General features: G+C 47.0%; 2 protein-coding genes across 2 annotated transcripts in view; one reads left to right on the top strand and one right to left on the bottom strand.

Moving 5' to 3' along the window:
- Tf (transferrin) overlaps positions 1-5967 on the top strand; it is a 48368-nt gene extending 42401 nt beyond the window's left edge. Inside the window, 3 exon segments of the mRNA XM_055629572.1 lie at positions 1938-2074; positions 3323-3377; positions 4944-5967. Coding sequence (XP_055485547.1) covers positions 1938-2074; positions 3323-3377; positions 4944-5157 — 406 coding nt within the window. The 3' untranslated portion in view covers positions 5158-5967.
- Positions 5968-8197: 2230 nt separating this feature from the next.
- Rab6b (RAB6B, member RAS oncogene family) overlaps positions 8198-14086 on the bottom strand; it is a 61646-nt gene continuing 55757 nt past the window's right edge. Inside the window, exon 8 of the mRNA XM_055629854.1 lies at positions 8198-12318. Within this exon, the coding sequence (XP_055485829.1) occupies positions 12254-12318 (65 nt within the window). The 3' untranslated portion in view covers positions 8198-12253. The remainder of the gene's footprint in view (positions 12319-14086) is intronic.

The following is a 14086-nucleotide window of genomic DNA, read 5'->3' as shown; positions in this document are numbered from 1 at the left end:
GCCAGTGTAATAGTCATTTCCCTTTGGGCCATCTGTCTTTGGCTTTGAGGTGTTTGGAATTCAAGTGTACCACCCTACACCAAAGGACGTTATCAACTGTAAAGTGCGATGGCCAACAGGCCCCGGGCATGGACCTGCACAAAGCCTGCCGCTCAAAGGCAGTGTATTGGAGGCCATGTCTTAAAAGTAATTCCAAAAGAAATCGAAACACCTGGCCTCCATGCCTCACAGCTTTGGGTCATGACTGGACACTCTGCAGGTATAAGAGCCCCAAGGGAAAGAGTAACATAAAAACGGGGCCAAGTTCATCAAACCCTGTGATTCCAACAGATGGTACTGTCTACTCTCTCACTTGTCAGAGCATGGGACCTTCTCTCTGGCCTATCTCTTTGCTAGTTTATCTAACAAATCCGTTTCCCTTGAGGGTTGTGTTATCCTCTCCAATCTGCTGTGTTCTTTTGAGCTGAAAGTAACCTCTGCTTAGGCTTCCATTTAGTTGCCAATTCCATTTACTATTTTTATGTTTCTTTTAAAAGTATCCTTTTTATTTCTATTTCTAGTATTCTCTTCTAAAACAATTTTAAGCATATATTTTGTTATGACTTTTTTTGGAGACAGAATCTCATGTAGCTCAGGCTGGCCTTAAACTCACAGTTTAGCCAAAGATGACCTTGAATTTTGATCTCCTGCCTCTTCCTCCATGTGCTAGGTTACAGGCATGTGCTTTGCTTGGTTTTACGCTGCCTGGGATGGGACATCGGGCTTTGTGCTTACTATGCAAGTACTCTACCAACTGAGCTACATATCCAGCCCATAAACACGTGCTTTGTAGACTGCTCTGACCTCCAGTGTGGGGGTGCTGGTTATTCTCTCTGTAGTTGCACATTTCCATCTATGTTTCCATCCAGAACCCCTCCTTCAAGAGAATGAGGTTGGTGGGCGTTTTTACTTTAGGACATGAAAGGCAGACTCCAGGTAGAGTTATGTCCATCTGTTGGTGCCATGGAGGTTTAATGAATCTGACCAGTTTTTATTAGGGCTCTTATGCCAGGGATGAGTGTCCATTTAATGCCCCGTAGACATTGAAGACTATGTGTGCTAATTTCTTTGGAAATTATTTTCAAATCACAGCCTCCATTAGACTGCCTTTGAGTTGGAGGCTTTGTGTAAGGTGTTTGGTCCAGTTGCCCAGGGCCTGTAAGCCACTGCACATCTTTCCACCCTGGCCCCTAGGACCTGGTGTCTGTATTTCCCATGCATTACCTCTGGTACAGGATGATTTTTCACTCCTGTTGCCTGAGGTCAGGCCCCACGTGCTTACAGTCCTAGAGTTTTCCTCCCAAGAGTGCTCCCAAGAGTGCTCTTCCACTTAGGCCTTTGTAGGACAGGAAGGCACAAGCTTCAAGGTCAGTGTGTCATGGACCTTTTTTCTCTGACCCAGCTTTCCCATGCTCACTCCTCTTCCCCCCGAAGCACACTCTTTCTAAGGTGTTTTATTTATTTGTACCTTTCCCCAGTAGTCTGTGCCTGGTGTTTGTTTGCTTTGTCTGCTCAGCTTTACATCTTCCTTTATAGTCTTTCACTTGGTCTTACTCAAGTGTCTTCCTCTTTGTTCTTACTCCATTGTGGGCACTATCAAGGAGATCTGTAGGATGATTTCTTGGCCTTCGAGAGCAGACATCAATCATTGCTTGTGTCCTTTTAGCTTTCCCACAGCTTTTAAAAATTATTATTGTTATTAAATCAAGGTCTCTGTGGGTGTGTGTGTGTAGCACTGAGTTATGTCCATCTGTTGGCACCATAGAGGTTTGATGAATCTGACCCAGATTTTATTAGGGCTCTTATTCCAGGGGAGAGTGGACACCAGGGGTCCTGTTTCGTGGCTCCTGCCTGCTACTGTGTGCTCATGAGCCTCTTTCCTTTAACTTTCCCTGCAGGGCTGTGGTGTTCGTGGTCGATAGCGCAACGTTCCAGCGGGAGGTGAAAGACGTGGCTGAGTTTCTGTATCAGGTCCTCATTGACAGCATGGCTCTGAAGAACACACCGTTCTTCTTAATAGCCTGCAATAAGCAAGGTGCTTCCTGGCGATGACAGCGGGTTATTCTAGGATTGCTACTGAGAATTCAGTTGTTATTGTTGAGCATGGGGGTCACTGGCCTGTAATTAAGCATTAATTAAGGGAGTAAATCTTAGAATGTTTCTGTTACTTTCCTAGTCTTTTTATCATGCTGTTCTAAGGACTGGCAGCTGAGGGGCTGGGTTTTTATAGCCCTTTTTCATGATACAGTGATACAGTGCTTTTTATTTTAAAGGTCATAAATACTTTGCCAAATGTTAGTTTTGAGGCCACTTACTGGAGGACTTCAGTTCTGGAGGCGTTGCTGGGGCCTCTCCTTCCAAACAGGCTTTACCACTGAGCAGGTTCTACCAGAGGAAACTGCAGCCCTTTATCCCTGTGCTCACACTCAGGTTGGCTGGGCTTTAGCTCTGTGACAGTTCAAATAACTGTCAAATAAGAGTCGGTCTTTTGGAACTCTTTCCCATGTACATTTTTCTCAGGAGCCTGAAGCATTTTTCAGAAGTGGTTTTTAAAAACTCTAACACCTGATGAGAGGTACTGCTCTCAGCTTCTTTTTAAAAGGCATTTTTATGGGTGTGGGCATTTTGCTGCATGTATCTCTATGAATATTGTGCATACCCGGTGCCTGAGAAGATTAGAGAGAGCGTTGGATCTGCTAGGACTGGAGTAACAAACAGTTGTGGGTGCTGGGACTTGAACCCTGGTCCTCTGGAGGAGCAGCCAGTACTCTTATCACTAAGCCATCTCTGTAGCCCCAGCTCTTGCCTCTTTCTCATATGTTGTAAAAGGAGGCAGTCAGTACTGATTTGGCCTGGGCTTTGTGCCCCCTGGGCTCGAAGGCTGCCTGTGAGGTTCACTTTTACTGGTGAATATGGTGGTGTTGTGTTGAAAGCTCTCGTCAAATGTCAGTCACTGTGCTGGCACACTTTCTTTCTTTGAACTGACTGGACAGGTGTAAGTACTGAAAGGCTTGTAAGGTGTTGAAAACTTAAGCCTAATTAGTTTTAGGGTCATTAGTGCTAAAACAGTATGTTTTATTGCATTTGATGCTTTAAAGCATTTTTCAAAAACGCAAAAATACAGCATTTACTTTGACAAATAAATAGTGATAAAAACTGCTTTAACAAAGAAATGGGGGGGGGTGTGAACTCCCTAGTATAAAATAGGGATTTTCTGTGCTAGAAGTCCAGGGAGAAGACACACTCTGATCTAAACTAGAACAATGCTCTTATTTCTTCACAGATATCGCAATGGCAAAATCAGCAAAGTTAATTCAGCAGCAGCTTGAAAAGGAACTGTAAGTGTGCATGTGCTCCTGGCAAAGTGTCCTGACACTTCAGTGTTCAGGGTTGAGGCACAATTAACCTTTGGTTTTATATGATTATCAGAGGATTAGTATGGAATATGTGTGCTAAATAATTTATAAAAGAATTATAGAAACACTAATGGGATGTTTATAGCTATTTTAAAATTTCATGACTTATTGAAGCCATTAGCTCATTTTGTTTTAATTAGTTACTTTTACAGTTGGAAGGTTTTAGAGACTTACAAGCTCCAAGTTTGGAATAATTTTATTTCAGTGAATGAAGATTGTTCACAGTAAGGCATGTAAAGTGATGTTAAAAGGTCATGTACAAAAAAATATTACATAAAAGCTGAGAGCCGCTGGAAGCTAGATGTGGCGCTGCTGTCGCAGCCCCACACTCAGGAAGCAGGGAGTCCCAGGCCTGCCCAGCCATACACTGAGAGCCTGGCCCAGAAGACAAAATTTGAGCCTCTGGAAATTATTGTTGACAAAACAAGAACTCTTAGGAAGGATATAAAAATCTATTTTACTGTTTTGTAGTTTCTTATATTATTTTCAAGCTATTGGCAATCTTATTTATTGGTGGTGCTTTTAGTGTGAAAAACTTGTAAGTTGGGGGCTAGAGGGATGGCTCAGAGGTTAAGAGCACTGGTTGCTCTTCTAGAAGTCCTGAATTCAATTCCCAGCAACCACATGGTGGTTCACAACCATCTATCGTGAGATCTGGTGCCCTTCGCTGGCCTGCAGGCAGAACACTGTATACATAATAAATAAATAAATATTTTCAAAAGAAAAACTTGTAAGTTGAGTAAGATAAACTCTGAGCATAAGGAATCTAGCATGTTTTTGTATTGTGCCAATAACTAGTCAAAAGCTTGTTTAGTAGAAGAAAAGACCAATATAGTAAATCCAGTTACATTTTCCCACTGCTTTTGTAAAAGGATTTTTTTTTTTTTTTTTTTTTTTTTTTTTTTGAGACAGGATTTAATTAGGTAGCCCTTACTGGCCTGGAACTCCCTATGTAGATCCTCCTGTTTCTGCCTGCTAAATGCTGGGAGCTTGGGATTTTCGTTAGATGTGGTTTTTATAAGAATTAGTCTCTGGCAGGAAGTGGGTGGGCATGCGTGCTCCAACAGGACCAGCAGCTGGCAGCAAAACAACAGAGAGGATGAATGAGACAGAAGTTTGTGGGCTGATGAGCTTCACATCCAAGAAGACTCTCTATCTGTGCTGAGTTACAAATCCTTAAGTTTTATAATATGGCATACATTTAAAACTGTATTTTCAATGGCGTCAATCTGGAGATCTTAGAGGTAGGCGTAGGCTTAAAAGAGCTGGTGTGACCTGAGTCCCTAACCAGCCAACATCTGGCTAACAGAGCAGTTGGACCCATCTCCTCTGTCTATCTGAAACAGTGATCCATGGATACAAAGGACAGGCCAGCAATGTCAATAGCGACTTGACAGTTTTCCTGTCAGTCTTTAATGGTGCTGACAGACTTTGGAACTAATAGATTGTTGTTGCTTGTTGCTTCTGATTTGTTCTTTTGTCCCACAGCAACACCTTGCGAGTGACACGGTCTGCTGCTCCCAGCACCCTGGACAGTTCCAGCACTGCACCTACTCAGTTGGGAAAGAAAGGCAAAGAGTTTGAATTCTCCCAGTTGCCCCTCAAAGTAGAGTTCCTGGAGTGTAGTGCCAAGGGTGGACGAGGGGACGCCGGCTCTGCTGACATCCAGGACTTGGAAAAGTGGCTGGCCAAGATCGCCTGAGGGGCAGCCGTGGCCGCAAACCTTGGTCATCTGTGACTGACTGGCAGTTTGGGAAAGGGCTGTGGTGGTGTGGAGCTGATAAAGAGGAGCTGATAAAAGTAGTGTCTGCAGCATCTCCTCGTTCTATAAACAGTTATACCAGCCTGAGAGTAGTCCTGCCCCGGCAGCTTCTTTCTCAACTAGGCCTTTTTATTTAATTCTTTCATTCTTCCTTTGTTAGGTGTAGCATTGCTTTAGTGTGAGATAGAACAGACAGGGCATTACATGAGGATAGGCTTATCATCTGAAAGGTCTTGTCTCCTGCCTGTCTGCGGTGGTCCCTTTTCCTGGAACCATACCTGCCTATTTATGGACCAGTTAATTCCCAGTTGCCCCTGTTGTTTTGGCATAGTACACTGTCAGTTCTTAGTAAAGTCTCCAGTGTGAAGGCAGTTACAGTGAAGACAGCTTCAGAACCACAGGGCACAGTTGAGTGTGTTCTTCACGGTCGCAGTGACTTGTGTCCACTCCACCTTGGGCGGAATAGCCACTGAACCCCTAGAGTCACCCTTGCCTGGGGGACGTAAGAGCCAAGTGCTCAGGCACTCAGGGTTTAGTATGTTGTAGAGACTCCACTGGGGACAGCTGGGAGACAGCACACGGCTGCCTCGGGGGGTGCGTGAGCCCGGGCTGTCGGCTGTGCTGCTTGATCAGCTCCTGTTGTTCACCTCATCTAGAAGGCTGTGGCACAATACAAACTTAAAAAATCTACTGTATACTTTTAAGTACGCATTTGTTCATGCTTTAAAAAAAGTTGCCTTTTCAAAATAATGCTGTGTTAAAGATTTGTGTTTTCTGTTGCTTTTATAAATGACTGGTGTCTTGATAAATAATGTCTACTGAAAGCATGAAATCAAATAATGAGTACAAATGAGAACCTGAGCTAGGATTCAAGCCCCAGCTCCAGGTTGCCAAGCCCACAGATTGCTGCATGTGTACAAACCACAGCCCCTTCATTCTCCTCACTCTCAGAGACACCATCTGAGAGCCATGACTCAAGAGGTACAGTGTTGGGGCTGGCCTTGAGGGACCAGTGAGGGTCACAGAGTAAACACACAGAGTCCTTTCTGTGCAGTCCAGCCCAGGTCTCTGCCTGATACCACATGGTCTCCCCGTGGGTCACTTGTGCTGACAGTCAGTCCCAGACCACTGTTCCTATTGTAAGTACTGGGGGCTCCCTAAAACATTCATTGGTCTTGCTTATGGTATATGAGACAAATACACCACAAAATGGATGAGTCATGCAGTGACCCTGTTGCTTCTCACTGGAAAGCAGTATCACTGCTAGGATTTTTACTGCCCTTTGAACACTGAGTTTCATATTTGTCAAGAACAAATGGGAAGAGTGTGAATAATGACATTCAACCACAGTAGATGCTTGTGAAAAAAAAAAAAAAAAGCAGATGTTTCAGCAAAAGAACAATGTTCACTGCACTGGCCTTCCTTTTTTCTGGGTAATAAAGTGATTTTAACTTATTGGGAGAATCAGTACATAAATTGATGAGGACAGAGAGCAAGGGTAAGTGTCATTTATAGCCAGACTGGTTTTGGCCAAAAGGTAAGCTGGGCAGAGCTGTAAACTAGGTTGGTAGGTTGCTTGCCTAGAATGTATGAGGCCCTGGCTTTGCTATGGGCTGCTGTAAATCCCAGCTGTAAAGGGGCAGTTGCATCTAAGGCCTGGAGTAAATCCACTTCTGGAATGTCCACAGAACATGCATACAGATCCATTTACGGTGGTTGTCTCTCGCTGTTTCTGGTGGGGCCTCAGCTCTTAGGAGCAACCGCTGGGGAAACCCTGCCACTGCCTCCCAAGGCCTCCAGTACCTCCTGGCATCAGGTGTTCTACTGACATCCTTTCACCCAGAATGTGCTTTTGTTTGTTTTGTTGTTTCTTAAAGAATTTTCAAAACTGGTTCACTCCCATTCTCATCTAAAGCAGCGAATGCTGTTGCAAATCGCCTCTGTGGTGCACACCACCATCCCCTTGTTCTCTCCCCTGTGCCAGCCACATGGTCCTACCTAGGTCATCATTTCTCTTCCTGTAGCCTCAGTCAGTATGTGGAACACCTAGCCATGTTCTATTGACCTGAAAAAGAATGTGTGTGTGTGTGTGTGTATTCAGGTTATGAGATACACACACACACACATATATTCATATTCAAGAGTGCAAAGTTTTCCTGACATAAAATTTGAGCTTAACAAACAGTGGCCACTCTTGCAGTGGTTAGGAAAGCCATCCAGAATGCTACACGGCCCACCTGAAGCAGAGCAATCAATGTCCTCTGTGTGCACACCTGGAGAACCTCTCCAGTCTTTCAGGGACTGCCGGGCAGCTGTGCAGGAAAGGACTGCCTCTCTTCTCACCTTCATCTGGCCCATGTAATCATGTTTTCAACCTCTTATCCCTCCACCCTTTGCCATCATTGCCAGTACCTGCACACCTCACACCTTATGACTATATAATCCCTCTAAGGCAGTGGGCAGGGTCTTACATCCTCTTTTCATCAGTAGTGGCCTTGAGGTGGCTCAGGGCACATGCTAGGTTGGAGGAAGGTCCAACCTGAGGGACCTCTGAGAGGCTGCTCCCTGACTGGTGTGGGGAGAAGCTGTGGGTGGTCATGGCTGGTGTCATTTAAAAGGTGATCATAATTACCCTTACATTCTTGCCTTTAAATGATAGTCTGGAAATCAAGAGAATAAGAAACCTAGCCCCTCCCTGCATTCTGCCTTAACCTCTAGCTGTGTCAAGTTGAGCTTGGGAGTGATGGTAAATACACCTTGAGTTTCCCAGAAAGATTGGATTGGGAGGGCTTGTGAACACAATCTTAACCAGTCCACACTTTTCTTTTAGAACTGGTAGAGAGCCCGGGAGAGCAGGAGCAAGAGGCAAGGATGCTGTGTAGGGACACAACACCCAGAGAGCAGAGAGTCTTTGAGGAAACATGCTTTTTAAGCTCTTACATACAGCTACACCATTTAGACACAGTCGACAAGCTTTGTGTTGAGAATTAGGACAGTTTATTGTTTGACCAACATGCTGAGTCTTTTCCACATATTACACAGTTGAATGTAAAGTCAATATGGCCACTGTGCCTTCTGAGCCCATTACAGCTGGAAATGCCACCCTCTGTGTACCTCACTTTAATGAACAGGTGAGGTGAGGAGTCAACACACCACAAATAGGCAGACTGGCCTTCCAGGCTTATGGAGGCTTCTTGCCTCCTGGAGGGACCATCTGAACTCCCGCTGTAAGGGCCTCCTGGTAATCGTTCCCTGCGGAGAGTGTCAATCAGATGGGGTCTGGAGTCCAAGGAGTTTGCACACTGAAACTGCAAGATTTTGGAATACCGAAGAAGTTGATTTCAAACAAAAATCAAAAAGATGCCCTGACTGCCGCTCTGTGAGTGCACATGTGTATACAAGACAACGCAAGTAGATTTGGGGACCACCCTTTACAGTGGAGGAGCCCAGTGCACCTAGCTTCTCTAGCTTCTCAGGCTGGGAATACCCTTATGTGCTAGCCACGGGGCAGAGATGGCTTAAGGGACACGAGCACAGCAGGACGGAGTCCTGCCTGTACCCCAAGGTCAGAGATGGATGAAGAATGCTGACACCGGTTCTGATCATGCCCAGCTTGCAGGTGACCTTGTCTGTTTTGGTTCTCCCACCCGGGAAATAGGAAGGGCTTGGCTCCCAGTGCTGTGGCAAGCTGATGGTGCCTCCCAGTCTTGGGGGAGAGGTAGTTTGGACACTAGTGAGCATCGAGCCCTGAGCATTTGACACATTCAGACATAGTCCTGCTAGCTGGCTCTCGTGTAGTTCTCACCATCTTCAGCTATCCAGTTTCCCCTGGGTAGGAAGGAGCCTCTCCTCCTTCCATACGGAGAAGGAATAAACTGTTCTACCAGCAGGACGCTGAAGGCAGCAGTGCTGTCCCCATACTGTCACACTGGATATTGGAGGACAGGCACTGATTAGAGCTCTGACATTAGTTAGCCACTGGGTAACAGAGACCATGCCCAGGTGTCTATACTCCTGGCTACCACCTTGCAACCCTTATTATCTCTGTTGCCTGAGACTTTTAACTGCTGTGACCATGGCTTCTCCTCGGATCTCGGGATATTGCAAAATGTTTCAGGATGGCGACAGGAAGGGAGCAGTGACTGACAGCAGTGAGACTCCAGCCACCAAGCATTCTAGCCTCTGACCCCACTCAGGACACTGATGTCAGGCCTGCATCCTGGCGTGCATTGGGTTTAGTGACACCACCTCAGACTGGTTCTGCAATGCTCACAGAAGTTTTGCTGACAGCTCTCTTTCAAGACTCCTAAAGAAAAGGAAGAGGGCCATGTCCACCTGCCAGGCCAGGACCAGTGTCCAGGGAGAGGAACTGAATTACTAAGTTGAGATCGTGCCCTAAGAGGAATCCTCCATTTTGTCCTCTGACTGAACTGGATTCAGCAAAGATGGGGAAACTGAGATAATTTCCGGACATCTTCAAGAGAACCTGACCAGATCCTACCTACAAGCAGGAGGATCTGGGATCTGGGCTTTCCAAGAGGAAAGCCCAGGACAACTCTGTGTGGGGCCTGGCTGCTTTAAAGGTCTTTAGGGAAGGAGCTGGGCAGCCTGGCTGAGGAAAAGGAGGCCAGGCCACCTGTGGGGGCAGAGGGGCTTTGTGTACAAGCTAGGAAGGCAGAGCTCCTTAGGTCAGAGCAACTGGAAACGACTCCATCTGTTACAGAGCCTGCTGTTTCGTCTGCCATGGCACCGTGATGTCTTAGACTGTGTGAACAAGAGAAGAGAACCGAGTTTCTACTTCGAGTTATAGGAATACAGAAAGGTATCCTTCAGTGCTGAGAAGATGAAAATCCATTCTACATTCATTCAGTGAGACCTGATACAGAGCGCTGTCAGTGGGGCTCTGCCCGAGGAGAAGGCCCTCACTGCCAGTCAGGCTGCCGTTTTCACGGGGCAGGTACGCCTTCTTCCAACAAGCACCACGGAGGTGGGGTGCCCACACTGGGGGACACTGGCCCACAAAGGCATGCACACCTGTGCACACAGGTACATAAAGCAGTGGTGAAGGTAGTTCCGTGGACTATTTTTGCTCGTAGTTTAACACATCTATGCACTATTTTATTGAAGGCAAGACAACCACAAGTTATTTGACAATATTGAGTATTTCTTATTTCAATACACTGTATACTTTTGAACTTCCAAAACTGGAATCACAATGCAAAGTTCCAACTTGAGAGCGGGAGAGACAAGAATATACATTGAGCACATGTATATGTGAGGATGTGTGTGTGTGGGGGGTGTATACACAAGTCTATCTCTATGTATAATTATGTACACACATATAAAAACTAAACACATGACGTCTCAGTTACACTCGTACATTGGTCCTTGCCTTTGGGAAGAGGTACCCGGGGGACCGTGCTTCCTCTCTCCTTGACCAGAACTCTGGTGTCAGATGGCTCTGACACCATCTCCCAGGATGGAGGAGCATGACAGACCCACTTACAAAAATCAGCCCTGCCATGTAGGCTGCCATTCTGAACCCATTTCTGAGAAGTTCCATAATTCGTTCCAACCCCCCTGTTGGAGTTCTCCCCCCCCCCCCAGGGGGGGCATTCACGCTGCTCATCAGGAGTGTAGAAGAAGAGCCAGTGCTACTGCGGCAGGGATGTTTTGGTCACCGCCCCTGTCTGTCTTTAGGCAGGCCTGGGCTAGTGAGTCTGGGAGCGTTTAGAAGGTGAGCTATTTTGCTTTGAGGAGAGCTCTCCATTAGAGACGTTGAAGGTCTTCTAGACTAAAACAGTCTCGGGAACGAGTAGAAATAGGAAGGACAGCTTGCTGGGGGCAGGTTGCAGTGCTCCAGGCAGCCTTCTGGGAACCTCACAGTAACTCCAAGTTGCCTGCGGTTGCAGCCACAACACTCCCAAAGGTATTCACACAAAGGTTTCGAATGTACCATGACAGGAGGTGAAAACACATCAAGGAATCAACCTTTCCAGAACAATACTCAACAAGATCAGTAACCAACGGTCTGAGAACAGGTATTGGTCAGAGTCAGGGCAGAAATCCCCCCACTTCCCTAATCACAGGCAGATGGATGGCACATGCCCCAGGCTTCAGCCTTCCTGTGCCACCCTGCGTCACACAATGAGTTGGCGAGTCAGCCTAACTACGAGTGTCAACCGCTGGGCCGGCAGGTTACAACGTTTGAGCTCAGCCCTCAGCTGCCAAGAGCACCCCATCCTTCCAGCAACCTCTCTCACTGTGTGAGCACAGAGACCACACGGTGGTTGCCTGTGCACTCTGTCTCTGTATTTATTTATTTTTTTTTTTTCAGGAAAGGAGATGAAGCAAAATCAGCCTCGGGGCCTGCTGCTGAGGCTACAGTCTACAGGGCCTTCATTCCACTCAGGCCTGCTGCTGTGTCCCACTCTGCCAAGGAAGGTCTGAACAATGCCCCCTTTGAGGCTGTTTTGTTAAACTAAAGTCTGATTTGACTGGGGAGCCTAGGTAGGGGGCTTGATTGGAACCTAATTGCTATTGTTCAGTTAATTGCTTTAATTTACTGGGCTGGGGATGGGAGGAAGGTAGAAGTGACACACAGTTCCAAGAGAACAGGAAGGAAGGGGTGTGTGGAGAGGTTCTCTGTTAAGTTTACAAATATACAAAAACAAAAACAAAAAGAAAAAAGCACGTCTTTCAAATAAAAATGACTACTTCTTTTATCTGGCAAAAAGTTGTATACACATGATTTAAATTTTTTTTTTTTAAATTTTAACAGTTTTTGGCAATCTTAATAAAGTACAATATATTACAACCAAACCAAAAAATAGTTGTTTAGGTAACAGCTGTTAAGAGTGACGTGGTCCCTGATGCCCAGCCTCCCTCCCCCGTGTCCCACCCTACTCCTAGAGAGAGAGAGAGAGAAAAGAAAGATCCTCCCGTCTTGATAAACTCATTTCCCACCCCGTTAGGAAGCTAACCGATAGGAGGCAAAACAAGTGAGCAGTGTTGAGGAAGCCGAATGGGCTCTGCATTAACAGGAGCAGCCGCCCTCGCTGGCTGGGGGCTCCTGGGCCTTGTCCAGCTTGATGTCAATCACTGTAGTAGGCTGGCTAAGGAAGACGACCATGGTCATCAAGATGCCACTCTGTCCCTCTGCAAGCTCGGCTGGAGTGGGAAGGAGCTGGCAGCCCCCCTCCAAACTCACTATGCCCCACCTGCCTACATCCCCCAAACTGCCAACCCAGGGAGAAACTTGGGCTGTGCTATCACTATCAGCACATCACACAGGCCAGGGAGGGTGTGTCTTGGAAGCTTTCCCCAGTGACTGATGAACTGTGCTCAAACTCCAGCATCTAGCCATAGTCTCAGCCTTGTAACTGCTGACCCTACTCCAAAGTGCCCTGGTAGGGAAGAGTCCCTCAGGCCAGGCTCAGAATTCAGTGTCAATATCATCAAGTACAGGAGGATGTGGGGTTGTCCTGGTGAGCAGGAGATGGTCCTTACTTCTCAAGAAGCTGCATCCATGGGGCCTAAACAGCTCCTTTCTATTGGCATTCTGGGAACTGGGGGGCTGAATCACACTTGCCAGAACCAGCAGACGAGTGGATTCAAAGTGCAGGGCAGCCCATTCCCTCCATTACCTCTGGCTGCAAACCCAGACTAACCTCACGAGACTTCAGCTTGGCATCTAGCCAGAGCATCTCGCCACTGCTGAGCACCAAGCCCTTGGATGCTCTACAGCCGCACCCCATCGCTGGCTGGGCTCAGATGCCGGCTGCACTGCTGCAGAAAACAGGGGTGAGTCGGGTGAAGGTGCCTCTGTGTTCCCTATTTGGGAGTAACTGTCGTAAATGCTTCGCTGAGTCTCTGACGAATGCACACACCTACAACTATTTCCCTTGGGTGAGGCTTCACTTTTGAGCATGGTTTTCACCTTGTGGCTTCATTCAGAAGAACTGGTACCATGCACCCTTTTCTTCTCGGGCTTTTAGCCCTGCCTCCAAACTGTGAGGTGATGACTCACCGCTCAACTTGTGCCTTTTTCACTCTGCCCTAAGTCCTTGGGACATCATGGACTTTAGGCCTTGGACTTGCCCCTCTATGTTACCCATGGGAACTCTCTCATCCACCTCCTGCTCCCCTTTGGGATGTGTCCTGGATAACCTCTAACCACTACCCCTAGTGCCTGACTCAGCCTCTAAACTCAGCCACCTTTATAGTCGAATCTGTCTTCGATACCCCTTCGATAATCAATCCAAATGCTGCCAACCTTGGGGAAATGTAAAAAAAAAAATCCCCTACTCCCTGTTTCTTTTTTCTTTGCTCCAAGCCCTGTTTGTTTCTGTGTGGTCTTCCTGTGTTTTTGTTGCAAAGTAGGGAGTTGGAGCTGGACCTAGCATAGGAGCAGGCCAGCTGGAGCGTTCTCATCACAGGCTGGTCCTCTCCTGCGGCTGTAGCGTCAGCTTCAAACCAAGCTGCCGATCCTACCCTCTTAAGGTATGTACGGATCATCTGTTAGTGAAGTTGATTCCAAATCCTAGAATCTGACTCTCAGCCGCTGCTTCCCTCTGACCTGCTGTACCCGCCATACAAACACCTATGCGCTCCTCAGTTCCTGGTTGTTCCTCCTTGTCCCTTAACTGTTCCTCCTCTTGTCCCATGTGGGCAACTTTCTCTCTCAGCTCTGGCCTTCCGCACCCCTGTGGGACTCTCTGCTAAAGACACTTACGAGGCTCCCTTTGCCCCTGCTCCCTCCTGGCTATCTCTGGCTCCAGTCTGCAGTCCAGCCTCAGGGCTCAACTCCCTCTGGGGGCTTATAGGAACACACCTGCTTCGTGTTCCACTTTGCAACTTCCTGTCTCTC

The sequence above is a fragment of the Psammomys obesus genome, unplaced genomic scaffold (genome assembly GCF_907164565.1).
Source record: "Psammomys obesus unplaced genomic scaffold, mPsaObe1.curated_primary_1811, whole genome shotgun sequence".
Taxonomy (NCBI): Eukaryota; Metazoa; Chordata; class Mammalia; order Rodentia; family Muridae; genus Psammomys; species Psammomys obesus.
Note: the sequence above shows the minus strand (reverse complement) of the source record. Positions and strands in the feature narration are given on the sequence as shown.